General features: G+C 40.0%; 3 protein-coding genes across 5 annotated transcripts in view; all 3 read left to right on the forward strand.

The window, feature by feature from the left end:
- LOC137994479 (uncharacterized) overlaps positions 1-2,983 on the forward strand; it is a 3,070-nt gene extending 87 nt beyond the window's left edge. The window contains exons 1-3 of the mRNA XM_068840061.1: positions 1-51; positions 1,562-1,864; positions 2,732-2,983. The exon at positions 1-51 is cut by the window's left edge and continues 87 nt beyond it. Coding sequence (XP_068696162.1) covers positions 1-51; positions 1,562-1,864; positions 2,732-2,796 — 419 coding nt within the window. The 3' untranslated portion in view covers positions 2,797-2,983. The remainder of the gene's footprint in view (positions 52-1,561; positions 1,865-2,731) is intronic.
- A 2,279-nt stretch (positions 2,984-5,262) lies between these two features.
- LOC137996717 (fibroblast growth factor receptor 2-like) lies at positions 5,263-18,277 on the forward strand. Of its 3 annotated transcripts, XM_068842259.1 has the most exons (8): positions 5,263-5,478; positions 5,725-5,922; positions 8,388-8,774; positions 11,410-11,724; positions 12,628-12,657; positions 13,883-13,909; positions 14,609-14,887; positions 16,600-18,277. In XM_068842259.1, exons 2-8 carry the CDS (start codon positions 5,814-5,816, stop codon positions 17,049-17,051), a joined length of 1,599 nt encoding a protein of 532 aa, XP_068698360.1. In that variant the 5' UTR covers positions 5,263-5,478; positions 5,725-5,813; the 3' UTR covers positions 17,052-18,277. The 3 variants fall into 3 exon arrangements, with proteins under 3 accessions (XP_068698360.1, XP_068698361.1, XP_068698363.1); XM_068842260.1 differs by lacking the exon at positions 5,263-5,478 and having other exon boundaries at positions 5,481-5,922; XM_068842262.1 differs by lacking the exon at positions 5,263-5,478 and having other exon boundaries at positions 5,489-5,922; positions 14,609-14,651; positions 16,600-16,784.
- Positions 18,278-18,403: 126 nt separating this feature from the next.
- Positions 18,404-20,000, forward strand: part of LOC137996718 (uncharacterized) — a 5,082-nt gene continuing 3,485 nt past the window's right edge. Inside the window, exon 1 of the mRNA XM_068842263.1 lies at positions 18,404-20,000. This exon is cut by the window's right edge and continues 3,485 nt beyond it. Coding sequence (XP_068698364.1) covers positions 19,337-20,000 — 664 coding nt within the window. The 5' untranslated portion in view covers positions 18,404-19,336.

Consider the following 20,000-nt stretch of genomic DNA (forward strand, 5'->3'; position numbering starts at 1 on the left):
CAGTGATTTCCCTAGTGAGCATTGCTGTCGACATGGCTGTTGTGACAGAAGGTAAATAGCAAGTTAATGCAAGCTTATCCTTTCAAGGCCATGAGAACTTGGCCCAAACGCTAGAGCGAGTTTTCGAGCAAACTGGCAAGAAAATAGAGCATAAGACTTCTCGGGAAGGGTTGACTCAAGGAATTAGTGGTGACAGAGACTCCCCTTGATGAACTCCTGCCACACCCCCATATTCATGATAGAGCGGTTTTCAATTGAGTGTCGAAAGTAATTAGCGAATTGCTTTGGTTTTGCAATACTTCACCCTGTGGTTGGTTCGAACTTCTCGCGCCACTTATTCAACCAATCAGAAGTTAAATCAAAACAATTCCTTGCTGGCGCATGCACATTTTCCCGCCCTTTGTGTCAGCTACGTGCAATTACTTCGAGTTTTGATTGGTTTACTGGATTGCCTCCGTCCTTTTTGATTGGCCGAAGTAATTGCTTTGGTTTTGGTTTTATGATACTCCATTGAAACTCTCTCTATTGAAAGATGCCTATGGCTATGATAGTAAGAGTTAAATACGTTTCGTTATTTTGAGATCGTGCGGGCCTGTCACCGGCCTTATCGAACAAGCATTCGCCACAGACCTCAACAGAGTACCGTCGTTGGACAATCATCGAGTTCTTACAAGTCAAAAATATAATTGTAAAATCAAATGTTTCTTTTCCAAGGTTCTGGGCAAGGAAATGCCGTTGTGGCCAAAATGCCAAGGTTCAAAAGACTTGAGGCTCATTCTTGTACCCAGAGCCCACAATTTGTCTTCGTCGGTCAAGGCCTTGCCCGTTGGGATGAATGATAGGCTCGGCGAAAGAGAATGATCGTATTATTCTACCGACATAGACCTTTTTGGTAATCCTTTTGTTTTAATGATAACAAGCCTTTCTTCTCTCTCTATGATGTGCAACCAAAATGAGGCTATTGGTCTGGGTCCGGTTGTTCAAAAGCCGATTAACGCTAATCCCAGATTAAAAATTAACCAAGGAGTTTATTTCTCTACTCCCAAATGCTGTTCAACGCTGATATTCGGCAAAAATTTACATTGGAAGAAGTCAATATTGAAAAACAAAAAACGGCAAACGAAATTTTCACCAAAAAGTGGAAAACATGAAACAAAGTTTACGCTCAACCTGGATTAATTTAATCAGCCTTAGAACAACCGGGCCCTGATTAACATAGATACAAACTGGAGCCCATAGTGTTAGGTGTATCTAATGGCATTTTCACCGATCAAGCTATTTTTAGACAAGTTTTAAAATGAGATTTGACTTGCACGAGTGATCATTCTAAACTCCATGGGTAATGATTTCTCATACAAAACTTGTGATAGCTGAAACTAGTCCGGTTTCGCGGGAAAATCAATCTAAAAATAACGCGGTCTGTAAAAACTTCGTTCCACAAATACAATGAAGTTGTACTATCCTAGTTATGGCTCCCTGATACCAAACAATAATAAAGCAACCGCCCTTTGTGAAAGTTGTCTGTTGGAAATAAGTTTTTTGCTTCTTTTTCGTATTTCAGTTCAAAATGCAAAGCAGCCCATTATCGCATATTTTGGCCTACAGACAGTTGGCAACACTGCCTCCATCGGAAGCAATATTAATTTGACATGTATCATGGAAAACGCTGAAGTGGGAACTTTCCTCAAGTTTGGTCGGCCTGTGACGGAGGGTGAACGAATCACTTACCTGTTTCAAGGATCTGCAAGAGGACTGAATAGTTCTCTCGAAATCGCCGACGTTCAGAGGAATGATTCAGGGGTTTATTCATGTATTGCCTACAACGCTGGAATAATAGCCACTAGAGAATTTGTATTAAAAACAGGTTTGCCTCCCTTTTTTGTTTTTAATTTTTCTGAGTTCATTTTTGTCAAATGAGTAGCCCGAGTTCCGGGCTGTTTGCTGTGGTTTCGATCACGTGGTCGCGAGAAAGCTGGACCGAGGTCAAGAGAAAAATAGCGAGAGGGTAGGGGTAAGGGGAGCGAGTGACTGTTTGAAAACACTTAGAGAAAAGTTACCATCTCAAATATTCCACCATTTGACATTTCAGTCTTACAAAATACGGGACTGTTTATCATGTGAACCTAATCAGTAGCTGAAATAGATGTTATGACACTCACCCTTTCTATTTTTCTAGCTTGCTTCACTCTCTGGAGAAATTTTGTCGATATCTGTGGCTAACAGGGAAAAAATCAAAATCAAATAAGTTTCTTTCGATTTTTGGCAAAACTCGAATTTTAGCCTGACGTTGGCTATGGCTGCGTTAGAAATTGAATTATAATCATATATTCACATAATTATAAGTGACGGAGAGAAGTTACGCCACTTGAAAAGAGAAAAATTGGCGGGGTAGGGGAGGGGAGAGGGATCAGTTGTAACTTTCCAGGCTCGGAAAGATGGTTTTCAACGGTTCAGAGTGTAGAATTCCTGAATACAGAGGCCATGTTGATGTACGAGAGTGACTGGCCTTACACACGCACAAGAGCGATTGGCTTCGAAGCGACGAAGACGCGAGGGATTTTACTACTTTTCCCCAGGCCACTCGCGGCCAAAAAACCCCGAAGCAGCCATCGTATTTGCGAATGTTTAAGTAATGCTGTGATTAAATCTCAAGCCAGCTACGCAGGTTATGCAAATGTCCTGTTGATTTCTGTTTCTCTTTATCAATCGTTTGCCTTTTATCCTTTTTCAGTTCCACATCCAAATGATGATTCCGGACGTGTCTCCTCGGCAAAATCTTGTCACCAGAGTGAATAATCATGGCCGAATAGTTGCCCTTTGTCTGAAATGGCATTAATCAGCCACGTACGTGGATGACTAATACATTATTCTGCTACACTGTGGAACAAACAATTCAAACTTTATCTTTGAGTGTTAATGTCTTTTTTTCTTTAATAGCACAATAAAATTTATGACGCCCAATTATTTTTATTCCATGGACATGTATATTTTATCATTATATCAAGTTATAAAAACATTTCGTGTAAGCTGAGGCCGTCCTCATTTTTTTATTCCATTAACGTCATTTTTTAAAAAAAAAACACCCCCTTGATAGCCTGCGCCACAGACGAAACCAAAGCTCTGGTTAGATCCGTACGTCTGCGCAGCAGCGTACCAGGATTTGAGTACGCCAATGATTGATAAGTGTTCGACAAGACTGGTAATAGCCAATCAGGTTAAAGGAATATTGAAAACGCACTTCCACTTGTTCGTTGAGTCCGTTGGCGGTCCAGAACAAGGATCTCAGCGGTACTTACCAGACGTTACTAATCGGTGTTAGTATCACCCAAGTAGTGGACTATTGCAAATGCTGCGTTTTGATTGGCTACGCTACTAGAGGACTATTAGTAATAGTCCTCGAGTAGCGAAAAGCGTGACGCTTTCTTTTGTTTTATTCCCAAATAAACGTCTCTTCAACTTGCATTTGCTCACTTTATTATTGCCTTTTCTGTCCGACAAGTTGAGTGATACTAAAACAATTAGACCCTTCGACCTCAAGGGCCACGGGTCAATAGCCCATTCGGCTTCGCCTCATGGTGTTAAATGTAACCAAGAGAAAATGAGGGGACAGAGAAGGAGGCTCCCGATCCAGCTCTTGGGATATGTCATGTCCACGAAAGTTATTTTTAGACGAGCGGAAGTCTTCCGAGACGTCCGCATGCAGGCCAACCTCGGTCCGATGTTTGAAAGAAAATATATATTCATCAGCCTTCCACGTGCGCCATCATTTTCTCTTTTCACTAAGAACCTGAGAGCGAAGCAAGACTGCATGCGGACGTCTCGGAAGACAGACTTCCCCTTGAACAAAGACTTCCGCTCGTCTAAAAATAACTTTCGTGGACATAACATATCCCGGCCAACGCCTTGAGCCTCCCTCTCTGTCCCCTCATTTTCTCTTGATGTAACGGCAAATCATTTAATTCCCTGAAGAAGACAGGCCGTGCCTCACGAAATATTGTTAAAAGAAAAAATATATCTTGTCACAGCCGTACAACCAGCCTTGCAGTATTATTTTCTTTTAAGTCTACAAATTATTTGCTGGTTAGATCTCCCAACATCCGGTGCTTCCAGTTTGCTCAGCTGGCCCTTGAATGCAAAATTGTCTAATGGGAATGTGCCGCTGGATAGGTCGTTGAGTGCTTTGTTTAGATCCAGAAAACGCATTGCTATGGTGACGCGACGTCACACTTCACCGCTCCATGGGGTTTCATTTTCAACGGAGTTCCTGGCAGAGTTACTAGAATCGGGTCGCATATTGTCGGGATTTTGGGGATAAGAATATTCTGGCTAGTGGGATCTAAAAATGGAAAGATTATCGGTAGATAAAGTTTGTTACAGAAAGAACTATAGCTCTGCTGATTCCGTTTCGAAATTACAATTAAAAGACTTTATGTAAGGTTTATGCATAAACGGAAAGTGAGTAAGTTGGGGTCGCTAAAGTTACATTTACCCAAAATTGACTTAGATGGGGTATATAATTGGCTCTTGGCAAACGTAAATCGGCTCTATCATTGTAAAGAAATAACGTCATAAAATATACTCAGTAAGCTAGTAACCGGGGCTGAAGAGAATAATGGAATAACTTAACGGAAAGATTTTTGTTGGAATAATTGAATGATGCCTATGATGCAATTGAATATCCCATTACTTCTCAACGGGCGACAGGACAACTGAAGGATAGTCAAGGCTCGAACCTACAACATAACAGAAGGTCCCTTATCTGGGTTCTTATTCGACAAAGTGTCGTGGTGGTCTGCAAGGCTGGAAATGTCTTGTGCCTCAACCTGTAAATGCAACTATAGATCGTACGGCATTCCCGCATTTCTGCCGCTTCGTTCCCGCAGAACGTACAATCGTTCATGCCACAGTCCCGGTTCATGCCATCGTGGTTCATGTCACGGGGGTTCATGACATCGTGATTGAACGTTCCAAACCCTCAGCTATTTATGAAACGGGATATTTACTTCATTTCATTTTAATAGTGCATTCTACAGGACACAATACACAAAGAAACATGTTCTTTATTTTATGTTAACTTTTTCTTTCAAACCATTTCTAGTATTTTTTAAAATCAAATGAGCACTATAAATGAATACAGTCAACTAGCTGTAAACATGCCATTTTATTCTAATTTCCGATCCGATCCGATCCGATCCGATCCGGTCCGATCCGGTCCGGTCCGATCCTCGTTTTGCCAACGGCCATTGTGTGACGGGAAAAAAATGTCGGCATGAGAGGATGTGACACCACAAAGAAGAGCATCTTTTCTAGTTTATTTATCAAGCGTACAATGCATAGTCAGGCGAGGGGACGTAAACAGGAACTTGAAAACCGGAAAATGTGAAAATGAAGTCCATTTTCCCAATGTTGTGCCTTTGACGCCCAAAAAATTGGGCGGGGCATTCGCGGAAGAAATGTCATAATGTGCTTCTGAGAAGAGTAAGCAAATTTGCGTCACATTCACTTTCCAATCGGCGTAGTTTGTTTATTCTGTTCTAAAGTTTCATCTTCACTCAACACACTGAGTGGAAAGATTCGGTAAAAGCTTCGTTGTGTTTACTAATCCCGCAACGCCTTGCGCGATCGCAAACGAGTGGTGAAAGAAGGTCTTAATCGGCGCACGTTAGGTCAAATTTCTAATGCTTCTCAAAGGATTTTCGATTTTTAACGCTATTCTAATTTCAGCTACATTGTCCTTGAAAAAGTTCTCCGTTAATTCGAAACATGTGGAAATTCAACCGAGCTGTCACCTACTGGAGATTTCATGTTCTTGCATGGAGAGTTACCGTTTGGAACTGAACGTGACTGTGAAACTATGTGCTGATGAGGATGCGAAATCTGCATGTAACCAAAAACCAGCCCTGGAGGAATGTAGGAAAAAAGGCAAGCTTGGAAAGTTTAGTTTATTTTTAACTTATTTACGATATTTGTCGCTTTTTAATTGTTAGGCTTTGTTCATATTAGGTTGGCATGCGCTTGTTTAACTGGCTTCCTTTTTTGCTGTAATTGATGGTTCAGATCTAACTTTGTTTCACGTTGTAGATCAGTACGGTCGGCATTCGGGTGAGAGTTTTAAAATGGACTGTTTCTGGCTGTGGAAAATTGCAGAATTCTTATGAACTGTTTTGATTGCCTGGCATTTGACACCTTTGCTATCCAATTTGATCTAGAAAGTGGAGAAAGTCAATCACGTGACCAACTTTGATAAACATATTTATTTAAAGGGGCTAGGTCACGCTATTTTAGGCATTTTCAGCACTGATCGAATGGTCATAGAATTAACTAAAATATCAAATTAACTTTTCAAAACTATAGATAAACTCTAAAAAAGCACAGGGAAGCCAAGAAGGGACATGGATGGACAAAACTGGAGAGGATTGAAATGGATTGAATTTGGGTAAATTTGAAAAACGTTGGCCCACCTTTTTTCAAATTTATATCAGTCTATATCAAAATGTCATTTACAAAGCTTGAAAATCATTCCCAGTTGTTATGTGGCCGTGATTTTGCAAATGAAAGACTCTTGCTCTGCCAATTTGATGTTTAGAGCTCATAATTAACAAAATTAAACAAAATTACCTAAAATAGCGTGACCTAGCCCCTTTAAAAACTTCCCAAATTTATACTTTGCATGATAGTTGATCTGCATCATGACAATATTAAGCACAGGCACCCCAAGCTCAGTATCAGGGAAGGCCAACAAAAATGATTATAGAGATTTGTTTGGGAATCCTGATAAAAGACCCGAGAAGATAATTTTTTAAAAAAATTCTCAATTAAAAAGCCTAACCTTGTTGCCATTGTGGGTTGCTTCCTTTCGGTGTGGATTTTTTCCAGATTCGACGTGAATTGAGCCATTATCAATTCCTTGGTTGTCAATGGTTATAATAAAGATTTTACCAAGGCTGAACACTGAATTCTCAGGAGCCCACCAAATTGAGTCAATTATTCCGGGATAAAAATAATGTTTCCAATGTTACAATTCCACTGTAGAATTCAAGGGCAAAAGGTTTTTCTTTCATTTCAATCCGCTAGCTAGCTGTGCAATCAAAGCCCTGCCAGCGACGCTCGGCGGCTGTTAGTATCCCAAACAAAACAATAAAATGATTGAAAAGATCCTCTTACACTTTGAACACCACACGGCGACCGTTGAGTTCAGTTTGGTAACAAGTCTTTGTTCGTAGCTTGGTAACGAGTCTTTGTTTGTCGTCCCTCAATGGTCGCTGTGTGGTGTTCAAAGTGTAAGAGGATCTTTTCCATCGTTTGATCGTTTCATTTGGGACACTAACAGCCGCCTGACGTTGCTGGCAGGGCTTTGATTGTGCAGCTAGTGGATTGAATTGGTCATTATTACTATTTTGCGAAACGGATCGAAATTTGGCAGGCAGGTACAACCCTAACTGTTTACCAATGCTAACATTTGATTACCGGTAGGCCTAAGGTTACGATAGCTTTAATGAATGTTAAAGATCTTTCTGTATTTCAGTTCGTTTCACTTTGCAAATTAGTGGGAGGCACGGTGGCCTCATGGTTAGTGTGCTCAACTCCAGATCAAGTGGTCCAGGTTCAGTTCCTGGCCGGGGACATTGTGTTGTGTTCTTGGGCAAGACACTTAACTCTCAGGGTGCCTCTCTCCACCTGGGTGTATAAATGGGTACTGGTGAATTTAATGCTGGGGGTAACCCTGCAATGGACTGGCATCCCATCCAGGGGGGAGTAGAAATACTCGTAGTCGCTTCATGCTACAGAAATGGGAGATAGGCTCTGGCGTGTTGGGCCACCGGCTCATAAGCAGACTTTACCATTTTTTTTTTTACTTAATAGCCCTTTTCACAGTTAGTTTTTCTCATTTGCATTACAATGTAATCTAGCATGTATGTGAGGCAATTTTGGGCTATTTTGTAGTTTTAACCAGAAAATGCCTCGCACCCACGTTAGATTACATTGTAATGCAAATGAGAAAAACTGACCGTGAAAAGGACTATTATGATGAAAATAAATGCTTTAAGGCATTCACTCCCAGGGGTTCCCCATTGACGAGTAAAATCATCTGGAGTTAGACAGAGTAAAATACGAAGTCTGGCTGGTTTGGGCGTCAAAGGGTTAATGGGGACATGGTTTTTCAGTGAGTGATTAATAATATTTGCAAGCTACTATGCTCTGCAAAATAATTATGCTAATACCTGTGAAATAGTTTTGTAAGTTATATAAATTAAAGAATTAAAGAATATCAATCAACATACTATACTACATTTACACATTTATTTCACAAGTCAAGAACAATACTCGTGGAAGATATCTTGCAAGGACTCATATAACACAAATCTCCCACTCATGATTCATTGCAGCTTATTCCCAGGAAGCAAGACAGAAACGAGGCACAGCTCCTCAGGACTTTCATTGCAAAAGTGAAAGTATTATATTACCATCTTTGCAAGCTAATTCTTCAACTGAACCCATCCTCAAAGTTGATGCAAAAAGTCCTACGAAGGTACAATCTGAAGGAAACGATGTTACATTCGAATGCCTTGTACACTCCTCTCTTCCTGCAAATGTGACATGGTTTTACAATGGAAAGCTACCGATGGAACAAAGTTACACCATCTTTTCTTACTTCGAATGCAAGACCATTTTGCAACTTAAAAAAGTGATACATAAAAATGAAGGGAATTACAGCTGTGTTGTAAAAACTTCACATGGCAAAGCTAGTGCTTTCTTTCATCTAACTGTTCATCGTAAGTATGACTATTGGCACTATATGGATACAATGTTGTTATTGACCTTTGTATGATAAATATGCAGTTATTAGCCATCATTGTACAGAATACCAAATGTGGAAAATTGAACAACATGAAATAAAGCTACCAGTGTGTTTCAACTTAGTAATTAACAATATAATAATGATAATAATGTTATTCCATGAGTGTGTGCGTTGGATATGAGATGGTAAAATAGCCAACGAGGCACATAGTGGTGAGTTGGCTATAACTGGTCTCATATCCAACAAGCAGGAATGGAATACTGGTAAAATTGTTTTATTATTTTAATTAAATTTTGAATGCTTGGATCTTTGGAATTAAAGCCAATCAGTTTCCAGCTTGGCAACACTTGATGCAATCATTTTCCGAGACAGAGAGGACTAATCAGAAAGCTAGAAACATGATACCTGAGGTAAAAAATTCAATAACAAATATTATCTGTAGATCTACATGCTCTAAATTGCCTGAAGCTAACTTGAACCAAAAATACATTACCAATTGAAAATGACAGTGATTAATGATAATGAACTTTATACCTGTCAAGTCTTCTAGAGCTGGAGCACTTATTACATTGTGGGACACTACACAGAAATCAAATCAATTTTAACCCTTGAATATCAAATCAAGCATAGCTCTTTGAGGAGAGGGGAATACAGGTCCAAGTAACCTGAGAAAAAAAGTCTCAGAGCAGAGTAGAGAACCAAGAAACTCGACCAAGTGAACGTATGATTATTGGATTATTAAATGTGTTTGATGATTGCTTTGGAAGCAAAGCAGAAGTGTAGCAAAAGAAACAATTTTTTATACATATGTGGTCTATCGACCACTTATTAATTTTTTTAAAAGGTTGTTGCAATTGGTTTTTGTAGTCAATCTTAGGGTTTACAAAACAGTTTATAAACAAAGTCAATCCTAATAATAATATAAGGTCATGTTTGATAAGCGTAGTTCAAAATCAGTCAAGTCCATTATCCACGGTTCCAGCACAGCGGGCTTGAATCGAGTTGAAAAACTTGCCTATTAAATGGTGTTTAAAGCAGTACTCTTGTTCTAGCCGGTCTGGTCAGGTTGCCAAAAGTTCCAAATGAGAGTTTTTCAAGAAAAGCTTGCGGGTCAAGGCAAAACGGCAGTAAAGAAAGGGGGCGATAAAATGATAGACGTTTTTACAGTCATGTGCTTAGTTACCTGGCCTTTAAATGAAAGTGAGGCTGGCGTTGACCTTGTTATGATACAGCGCTCCCAGCTTTTCTTTGTAATTATGTTAATGATGTTGTTCTCATGCTAATTAGTTGGAATTTACATGAGAAAAGCAATGAGAAAAAAAAAACAAAAAAAAAACCAAGGTAATCTCTCGCCTCACTTTCATTCATAGGCCAGGTAACAAAGCACATAACTGTAAAATGGACTTTTGTCTATTGTTCGATGCTTGTGCAAACAAAAGGTTTCGTGGTGGGTTGAAGGCAAAAACTCGCCGATTAGATGATGTTGTTCATTTTTTGATGAAGACAATATTACATGTTTTGGATGAGACATCATCCATTGTTATCGGTAGTTGCATGACTTTTGTACAGTGAGAAATAAAAAGAAAATAGTTATGCAATAAATAGTATAAATAAGTGAGATATTAACGAGACTAATTAAGGATGAAGGCACAAACCAAAAAAAAGAGTAAAACTATTTAAACTAAGAAAGGAGACTAATTAGTATGAAAGGGATAAATTAAGATGTTTGACTTGGGAATTTAAAGATGGCTGCTCCCAAAGGATGTGCATGGCTGCCTTTTCAATTGGAAGCTTGTGGAAGAAGAGTCAAGACTTTTGAAACAATCTTCTGAACAAAGGGAGCGACAATTTTCAGAACTTCTCAGGTGTTTAAAGATGTAGGATTGTTTGTCAGAGGAGAGATGTTCGTGGATGCGAGTGGCAAAGTGTCTGTTGGTTTAACCAACATAACAGGCACTATACTTCAAAACCTATAAATAACTCACAATTGTTAATCTGTAGGGATAGCACCCTTGACCCCAAACCAACTCCTGATTTTACAAGGGGTGACCACAAACTTAACATCTAGGTTATTTGCAAAAAGTGCTGACTAATTTCTTAATTCTGTGTTGCGTTGTGATAGAAAAAGGACCAATGTACAGCCTGTAGTGCTTGTTATGTTGGTGAAACCAACAGACACTTCGCCACTCCCATCCGCAAACATCTCTTCTCTGACAAACATTCCCACACTGACATTACCACCTGAGAAGCTCTGAAATTTTCCCCTCCCTTTTTTCAGAAAATTGTTTGAAAGTTCTTGACTCTGCTTCCACAAACTTCCAATGGAAAATTAAGTTTAAGCCATGCACATCCTTTGGGAGCAGCCATTCAAAACATGGCTGTATTGTCTTCATTAAAAAATGAACTTCAAAAACGTTGTGTGGTTTATCAAAGCAATATCCTACTTTGTGCTGCTACGAAGCCTTGGTATTATTAAATATAATCATGTAACAATGATATTAAAAAATTGTTACCTTTTTTCCCTTCTTGGTTTAAGCGCACACCACTATGCAATCCTCTACAACAACAGGCCAGAGCTAACTAGCAATGGGTTTTATTATCCCTTACAGGGACGAAAGTGCCTCCTTACATACATTCACTGGAGATGGAGGGTGGCATAGGACATAATACTGCAGTAATTGGCAGCAACGTTAATCTGACATGCAAAAGCCAGAATTCCAAGGTGGAGAATTTCTTTCAAAAAAATGGAAGCGTCATAGATGAAAACAAACACTACATTTACTATCATTCTGCCGATGATGAACGCAACATTAGAGTTTCTGTTCTTGAGATAAGAAACGTTAGTTTGGAAGATGCTGGAAACTACACATGCATTGCAATTCTGGCAGACAATTATAAAGGCCTTAGCCTTCACCTTAATGTTGGTATGTATCCAATTATTGAATATGGAGTGTGGACAATATGCTAACCACTGAGTCACAATAAATAGCTACATACATTGTACATTTATATGCAAAACACCAAAACCTAAGCCAAATCTTACTTCTTTCAATGTGTAAAGCATACTTATTAAAAAATAAGATTAATGAAAGAGAACGTAAATGGAGAAGTCATCCTCGCACTTATGTACGCAATTTAAGCAATAATTTATTTTTTCTTATCTCTTATCAATGATAACTCATGTGTTCCTGTGAAGGACTCGATGAATCAAATAAAATTAAATAAGAAGTGAATTATATTAATGTATTATATTGTGTTTACATGGCTAATGACAATTTTTGTTTTCATTATTTAAGGTACCCCCCTTGAGAGTGTTTATATGGAAGAGTTATTTTTCAAACCCCCCCCCCCCCGTTCCTTTTATGTCGATTTTTTTGGAGGGCAAGCCCCAATTTCTCATCAGTTCCCCTCCCTCCCCTGCCCCCTCCCCTCCCCTCCCCCAACAAGTTTTTGTGAATGCTCCCTTAAAAAATGTTAAAACATTTAAACCTCACTTGTCTGGCACAGTATGTTCTGATATACTGTGGCTTGCAGGCTTAACTGCCCGTCTAGCTCTCACAGCCTGAGACAACATTAGATTATGCATTGATTCATAATTCTTGATTTGTCATGATTTATGGAAATCTGAGACGTCCTGCTTATGAAAATCATAGCAGGGCTCCTTTTAAGTGAAACAATGCTCCCTAATCCCCTACAATGGAGTATCTGGAGTCCCAATAATCTTTTTTTTTTTCTTAAGGGTCATCCTATTCCTGGAGTACCCCATTCTAAGCATTCTTCCATTTCATCACAACCTTTTCTTCAGTATCTTTTCTTTCTCTTTTCAGTCCCACTGAACACTGTGCAGGGAGGAGGAGGTATTTTTTAAACAGTAATATTAGTGGCACACAGTTTTGTTAAGTGAGTGATTAACCCATTGACTCCTGGGCGTTCCCCATTGACGAGTGAAATCTTCTGGCGTTAGACAGAGTAAAATACTAAGTATGGCCGGTTTAGGCCGGTTTAGAGGTGAATGGGTTAAAATATTATTTAATTATTTAAGGCAGCCAGTAAATCATTAGGGCGGTTTATACAAGAGAAAATAAGCCACAGCTTAGACCGGCCACGGTTTACATAAGAAGCGAACTGGGCCATTTATACGAGTGCGGCTTACAAAAGATGTGAAATGCTCGTATAAATGGTTTGCGGCCAAGTTTGCGGCCAACTGGTCCAATTGATGACGTAATTTATTTTGATGCCTCGGTTTGGGGTAATTAAGAAATATTATTAAGTTACACGAAGTTACACTTAAAGTTTTACATGTAATCCAGTAAAGGCGTAAACAAACACTTGCAGTGTGCTGCAGAACTTAGACTAGCTGAAGTGACGCAATTATCAATTTGCTCAGCTCACTAGCTGTTTCTCTTCCGTGGCACTCCACATTCGCTTTTTCGCTGAATCTTTTTCTTTAGTCATACGTGATTCGTTGCTCGCGCTCGCCATTTTTATTACGTGAAAAGGAAGTCTGGGCTATAATGTCGGCTATAATAACAAAACAAGTGCATGCGCAGGAACTGTTGACGGCTTGAGCAAGCTGCAGACGCTTGAGTGCATTTATACAAACACTTTCATGTCTAAGGTAAGCCGTAGCCAAGATAAGCACAGCCCAAAACTCCTAGGCCAGGATAAGCCAAGGCTTAATTTAGCTAGCTGCGGATGGAGTAAGCCGTAAACTTCGATTTTGTACCATTTAAACAAGGTGTCACGTCTTATGTAAGCCGTGGCTTAGTTTCTCTTGTATAAACGGCCCCAATGTCTACTTGGGTCTTAGTGGGTTTACTACAGATGTGCATGGCAAAGCTTTATATGTTACTTTTGCTATAACTTGGAAGGTTAAGTGAGGAAATTTTTACCATGCAGTTACTACTGACATGTTCTGATTACTTTTATGCCCTCAAAGAAAAGCCCCTCAAAAACCACTTCATTTTACTTTGCAATGTCTTTGCAGTTTTTTCCCCAAGGATCATCCTACTCCTGGAATATCCCATTCTTATTCCATTTCATCCTAATCTTTTCTTCAGCATCTTTTCTTTCTTTTTGCAGTCTCCACAAACAATGTGCCGAAAAAAGGTATTTATGAAACAACATGAATAAAATTAATGTTATTTAGTTATTTAAGGCTGCCACTGAAACAATGTCTATGTGGCTCTTAGTGGGTTTACTACAGATGTGCATATGGCCAAGCATTATATTTTGCTTTTGCTAAGGTTAGGTGTGGGAGTTGTTACCATGCAGTCACTACTGACATGGTCTGATTATTTTTAAGTGTCAAGTGTTTTTAGCACTAAGGGCACTAATTGGAGAATGTAAAGAAATCATATCAATTCAAATTAACTTGTATCAAATCATAGGTTGGTTTTTTGGAAGAGGAGGAAACAGGATTACCCTGAGAAAAACCTCTTGGAGCAGAGTAGAAAGCCACCAAACTCAGTCCACATATCACATAGAGTCTGCGAATCAAACCCAGGCCAGGATGGTGGGTTGTAGTGGGGAAGGGGGGGGGGGGGATTCACCACTGTGCCATCCGTGCTTTGCTTGTGATTGGCAAAATCGAGGGGGTGGGGGGAAGAGGAATAATGGAACAATGAAAATGTTTGACCAGGAATAATGAAATAATGAACGCCTGATTATTCCTCTTCACCCCCAAGCAAAATATAACGATTTGAATAAAAAATGCCTAAAGTTAAACCACCCAATGCTTCTGATCACAATCAGTAACACTTGAATTGTGACACAAAATAGTTCATCTCTAGCTTTTCTTTTCATTAGACACGAATCGACCAAGTTTCCCTGATGACACAACTAATAACAGGTTGGCACTTGCACTGGGAGTTACATTAGGCACTGCAGCTGCAGTTTTAGCAGTGACGTGCATTATTAAGCAATGCGTATTACCCTACTTGAGAGCCAGATTCGCCAACGACAATCCGTCATCAACTAAGGGGTTATTGGACAGACATGATGAGGCGAATGGTTCATGCATGCACAGAAGAGAATGCCATAATGCAGAAATAGTGAAGAAAATAGTGAAGATACCGCCTGAAGTTCGTGAGTAGCTAATTGCCAGTAAATTTTGTGTGGTAACTGTAAAGACATGATTGTCATTTCACTTTGTTACTGTGAATAGGCCATTTCCGAGTTCATGTCTGCCTCCTCTTCCAAGCGAGTCTAAGTGCGAAGTTTTTGTGATGGTAATTAGTTCTACTTTACATATGAATGAAAACTAATTTTCATAACAAAAACTTCGCACTTAGACTCGCTTTGAAGAGGAGGCAGACATGAACTCGGAAATGGCCTATTGTATAGAACAGAAATGTGCCAACCAAGAATGCATGGTCTCCTTGTGTTAAGTAGTTAAACAAATTTTTTTCGTCGCCACTGAAATGAATTAAGCTACAACCTCGGTCATAAATAGTTGTAACACCTCTCTTGAACAGCACATAACTCGCATCCAAGCTACTAATAACGCAGCCCTCCTCCTCCCTCCCTTCAATGTTACATTTACCGGTTAGTTCTTGCACTGGAACCCATATCACATCAACATTGAAAGGGGAGGAGGGGAAACATTTTCGTCAGTGTTACAACATTTGTGACCGAGACTGTAGCCGTTCTTGGTTTGCAGGGGTGGATCTAGGGGTTGGGTGCAGGGGGTTTCGCAATTAGTAATTAGTTCTACTTTACATATGAATGAAAACTAATTTTCATAACAAAAACTTCGCACTTAGACTCGCTTTGAAGAGGAGGCAGACATGAACTCGGAAATGGCCTATTGTATAGAACAGAAATGTGCCAACCAAGAATGCATGGTCTCCTTGTGTTAAGTAGTTAAACAAATTTTTTTCGTCGCCACTGAAATGAATTAAGCTACAACCTCGGTCATAAATAGTTGTAACACCTCTCTTGAACAGCACGTAACTCGCATCCAAGCTACTAATAACGCAGCCCTCCTCCTCCCTCCCTTCAATGTTGCATTTACCGGTTAGTTCTTGCACTGGAACCCATATCACATCAACATTGAAAGGGGAGGAGGGGAAACATTTTCGTCAGTGTTACAACATTTGTGACCGAGACTGTAGCCATTCTTGGTTTGCAGGGGTGGATCTAGGGGTTGGGTGCAGGGGGTTTCGCATCACCCCCCCAGTCACCAGTCAGCTGCGACATTCCTTAGTAGTGCACCCCCTCCTAAGGAAAATCCTGGATCCCCCCCTGATTTGCGTCCACGTGATGAGTCGGCCAAGTTGCTGTACAAAACAATAGAAAATAGCACCACAAGTTTTGCAGAATGATGGGGTCAAATTCCCAAAAGACGTTTTACTGCATCGTTCTGCACACCAACATGGCAGCCGTGACGTAAGATGCAAACCATGAATTTTCGTTGACATGACTTGGCGGAAGACTGAAAAAAACGTCTTAAATTGATATAGTTTTTCAAAGAAAATTGAGGTTTTTTACAGTGCGACGCGCCTTACCGTGGCCACCTAACAAAGTTTTCTTACAAATTGTCCGCCAATCAGGATATGTGAATTTGATTGACAGTCACGCCTCCTTGCAAAGTTCGCTCAGTTGTAAGTTGAACACTGTTGCGTGGGTTGTTGACGTTTTTACACGTAATTGTCAAATGTGAAAGTTTTTTGGGTGGCCACGGTAAGGCGCTTTGCACGGTAAGAGGATGATGATGGTGATTATTATAAATTCTGTAATGTAATTTCTTAAATAATTTGCGCAATAATATATTTTTACCTCTCATGTTTTTTTTCCAGATCACGAAGCCAGATACGATGTCTTCATTTGTTACAGCAATAAAGATGCCACTTGGGTCAAAGAACTCTTAGCAGAACTAGAAAAACGACATTTTACATGTTGCATAGATTTCAGGGATTTTGTTCCAGGCGCTGCTATCGTTGACAATATTTCCCAAGCAATTTATTACAGTCGAAAAACTATCGCTATTCTTTCGCCCGATTTCGTGAATAGCAATTGGTGCAACCATGAACTTGAGCGAGCACTTACTAGAATAGACTCACATCAAGTTGTACCGATTGTGTACAGGAAGTGTGCGATACCTCTTACATTACGAGACAGGACCTACCTTGACTGGGAAAGCTGTGATGTTAAGCCGTATTTCTGGGAACACCTTGAGAGAGCCTTAAAGCATCCCAAAGACGAAGGAACGGAATTAGCCCGACCGGGTCAACTCGTTTCGGTGACGTAACCGAGACGAACGGTCGACAAACGGGGGGTCTGTGAGCCGAACTGTGCCGAAACGCTCGAGCAGCGCAGAACAAAGAGGCCCTGGGACTTTGCAAGTTTAATCTACAACCTCAAGAAAAACCAGGAAAAGCGCGCTCAAACTATCAAATGGCGTCCAAGCAAATGTCCTCTCACGCATGCGCAGACAAAATGCCTATGTGCTCAATCCGCGTTTTTTTTTCACACTCGGTCAGCATCGGCTGGCTGTCTGGTTGGTCGGAACTAAGAATGGTTTCCAGTGACGTGGTTACGGAAATATGTCCATATTTCTTCTTCAGCAGTATCGAAAGGAAGTATGGAACAAGTTTTTCACGACCAGTCCTCCCTAGGTTGCGTATTTTTTATCATTCCTGGGATGAGAAAAAACACAAGTATGCCTCCCATCTTTTTTGCCTGTGCATACCCTCGCAGGAAAAGAGCTGTTAGCTCTTTGGGTGGGAAGGCACTACAAATCTGGCAAAATGCCCATTGTAAAAGAATACACTACTTTCACGGACGTGCCTATCTAAAAGAAAACTTCTGTCATTGTCCAATAACCGGCAAGGGCATGACTCCATGGCTTTGTGGCAGCAAGCTGGAGATGGCGTTTTTATTTTGCTTGGACACGAAAAAAAAAAGGCAAAAATCGTGCTCATTCAAGGACAAGTACAAGAAATCAAGTTTATTTTTTTGTTTGCAAGCTGTTCTTTGTTTACTGCTAAAGTAGCGGTTACAACTGAGATGATCTTCATTCTCAATAAGGATTCTTTCCTCATTTCAAAAAATGTGTATTTGATCCATAATTTCTAGTTTAAATATACAGTTATGATTGGTAAAACTTTGCCGTTAACAAAGAATGTATGACTGATTGTGGGTGCATCCCAAGAACCCGTGCTCAGACTTTTGTGTTTGTTAAAACAAAAACCCTGCTTTATTGTTAAGTTTCTGAATTTAACCACAGTCGGCTTTCAGGTTAAGATTTATCGTTTCAGTATAGTGTTCATCCATAAAAAGCGAGCCCCCCTCTACTTTTTTTCGTCAAACGTGACTGGGTTTTTGCATTTTCTCGTCAAACTTTGTTTTGTAGTTTTCTTTCCAGTGCGCCTGAAAGCGGTTTTTCAGTTAAGCGCGATACGTTAATGAAGTCTATACGTGATTCGTAGACTGATCTTGTTGTGATTGAATTGATTAAAAGTTGGCGTGACAGATCTTGTGTTCTAACTTGCCTTTCCTGATGATGCTCCTCGTTGATAGGTGGGTTTCTGTTGACGTCATTGTTTATATTTTGTTTCATAAAAGCACGAATTTTGCGTACAGATTTTGTTGCGAAAACGATTTCAAAAGTTGGAAGAAGCTGTAAATCTCTGCAATTGAAAGCCTTTTGGCTTCAAAAATTCTGTGAGATATTAGCTTAAAGGGGCTAGGTCACGCTTTTTTAGGTAATTTCGTTTAATTGTGTTAATTATGAGCTCTAAACGTCGAATTTGCAGAGCAAGAGTCTTTCATTTGCAAAATCACGGCCACGTAACAATTGAGAATGAATTTCCAGCTGTTTAAATGACATTTTGATATAAACTGATATAAATTTGAAAAAAGGTGGGCCGACGTTTTTCAAATTTACCCAAATGCAATCCATATCAATTCTCCCCAGTTTTGTCCATCCTTGTCCCTCCTTAGCTTTCCTGTGTTTTGTTTGAGTTCCTCTATAGTTTTGAGCCGTTATTTTGTTATTTCAGTTAATTCAAAGACCATTTGATCAATGCTGAAATTGCCTAAAATTGCGTGACCTAGCCCCTTTAAGCCATGAAAAACTGAGATTTAGAAAAATTTCTAACCCTAACCCTAACTCAAACTCAAAACCCAAGATTTTGCATAGGCATTGTTTTAATCTTCTCTTGGGACCATTGTAAGTCCCAAGAGAAACTGGAAACAATGCTTATCCAAAAACAAAGAGTCTTATGGTATTTTTGTCAGTGGCCAATTAGACCGCAAAGGCTCTATAACGTAAATCCTCAAGACACACAAAACAGATATATTGAATATTATTCCATATATATATTTTTTGTGAAGCTTGGTGAAGTTCATACCGACAAAGCTCGCCATAAGCGGTCTTTAACGAGAGAGCACAAAATAGCCGCCAGCTTTCGGTTTTCCACGAATTGTTTATATTTCCCAAGGAACATTTCGGTCTACGGTAGATACAAAAACTATCACACAACACCCGGAAGTTAGGAATTTTTCCCCTTACCTTTGAGAACGCTTCTGACAATGTCTCTCTCTCACCTAATAAGAAATCAAGGAAACGAGTTTTTTCGCCGAGCAAGTCTTCTTGATGTAAGATCTTCCCCACAAGAAGCCAAAGATCTGTTTGAACAGGCGCTTTCTCGTTATTACCGAGCCAAGGACGAAGCCAAAGACCGGGACGAGGAGTGCTCAGCGGCGAAAAATATCGGCAAAGCGGCATGGAAAATCGCTGGTATTCTAAGAACCAAACAAGAAAGCCCTAAGGTTATCATCTTCTATCTTCACGAAGCGATCAAAGGATTGTGCACAGCTTACAATCACAGTGAGAATTGTAAAGATGTCGAATGGCGAGAAGAAGTTTACGAAGTCCTCAATGTTTGTTTACAAGAGGTCATAGAAGCGGCCGACGCACTTGGAAACACCGATCAAAGGATTGCTCAGCTGGAAAAACTTTGTTCTCTAAATACTGTTGTGGAAGCAGCCCCCGACATGCAGATAGCCTTGGCCTCGCTGTACTTTCACGATGGCACAACCAGCCTGCAGAACGGCGACTACAAAAAATGTTTGACTCGGATGGCTGATTGTTATCGACCAATCGAAGAAGTGAAGAGGTTGAGTTTCTACGCGGGGGTGACGCGCGCGCCACCAGAGTCGCTCGCGCAAGCGCGTGTGCTTGAGCAAGACGTGT

Source organism: Montipora foliosa, chromosome 3 (assembly GCF_036669935.1).
Source record: "Montipora foliosa isolate CH-2021 chromosome 3, ASM3666993v2, whole genome shotgun sequence".
NCBI lineage: Eukaryota > Metazoa > Cnidaria > Anthozoa > Scleractinia > Acroporidae > Montipora > Montipora foliosa.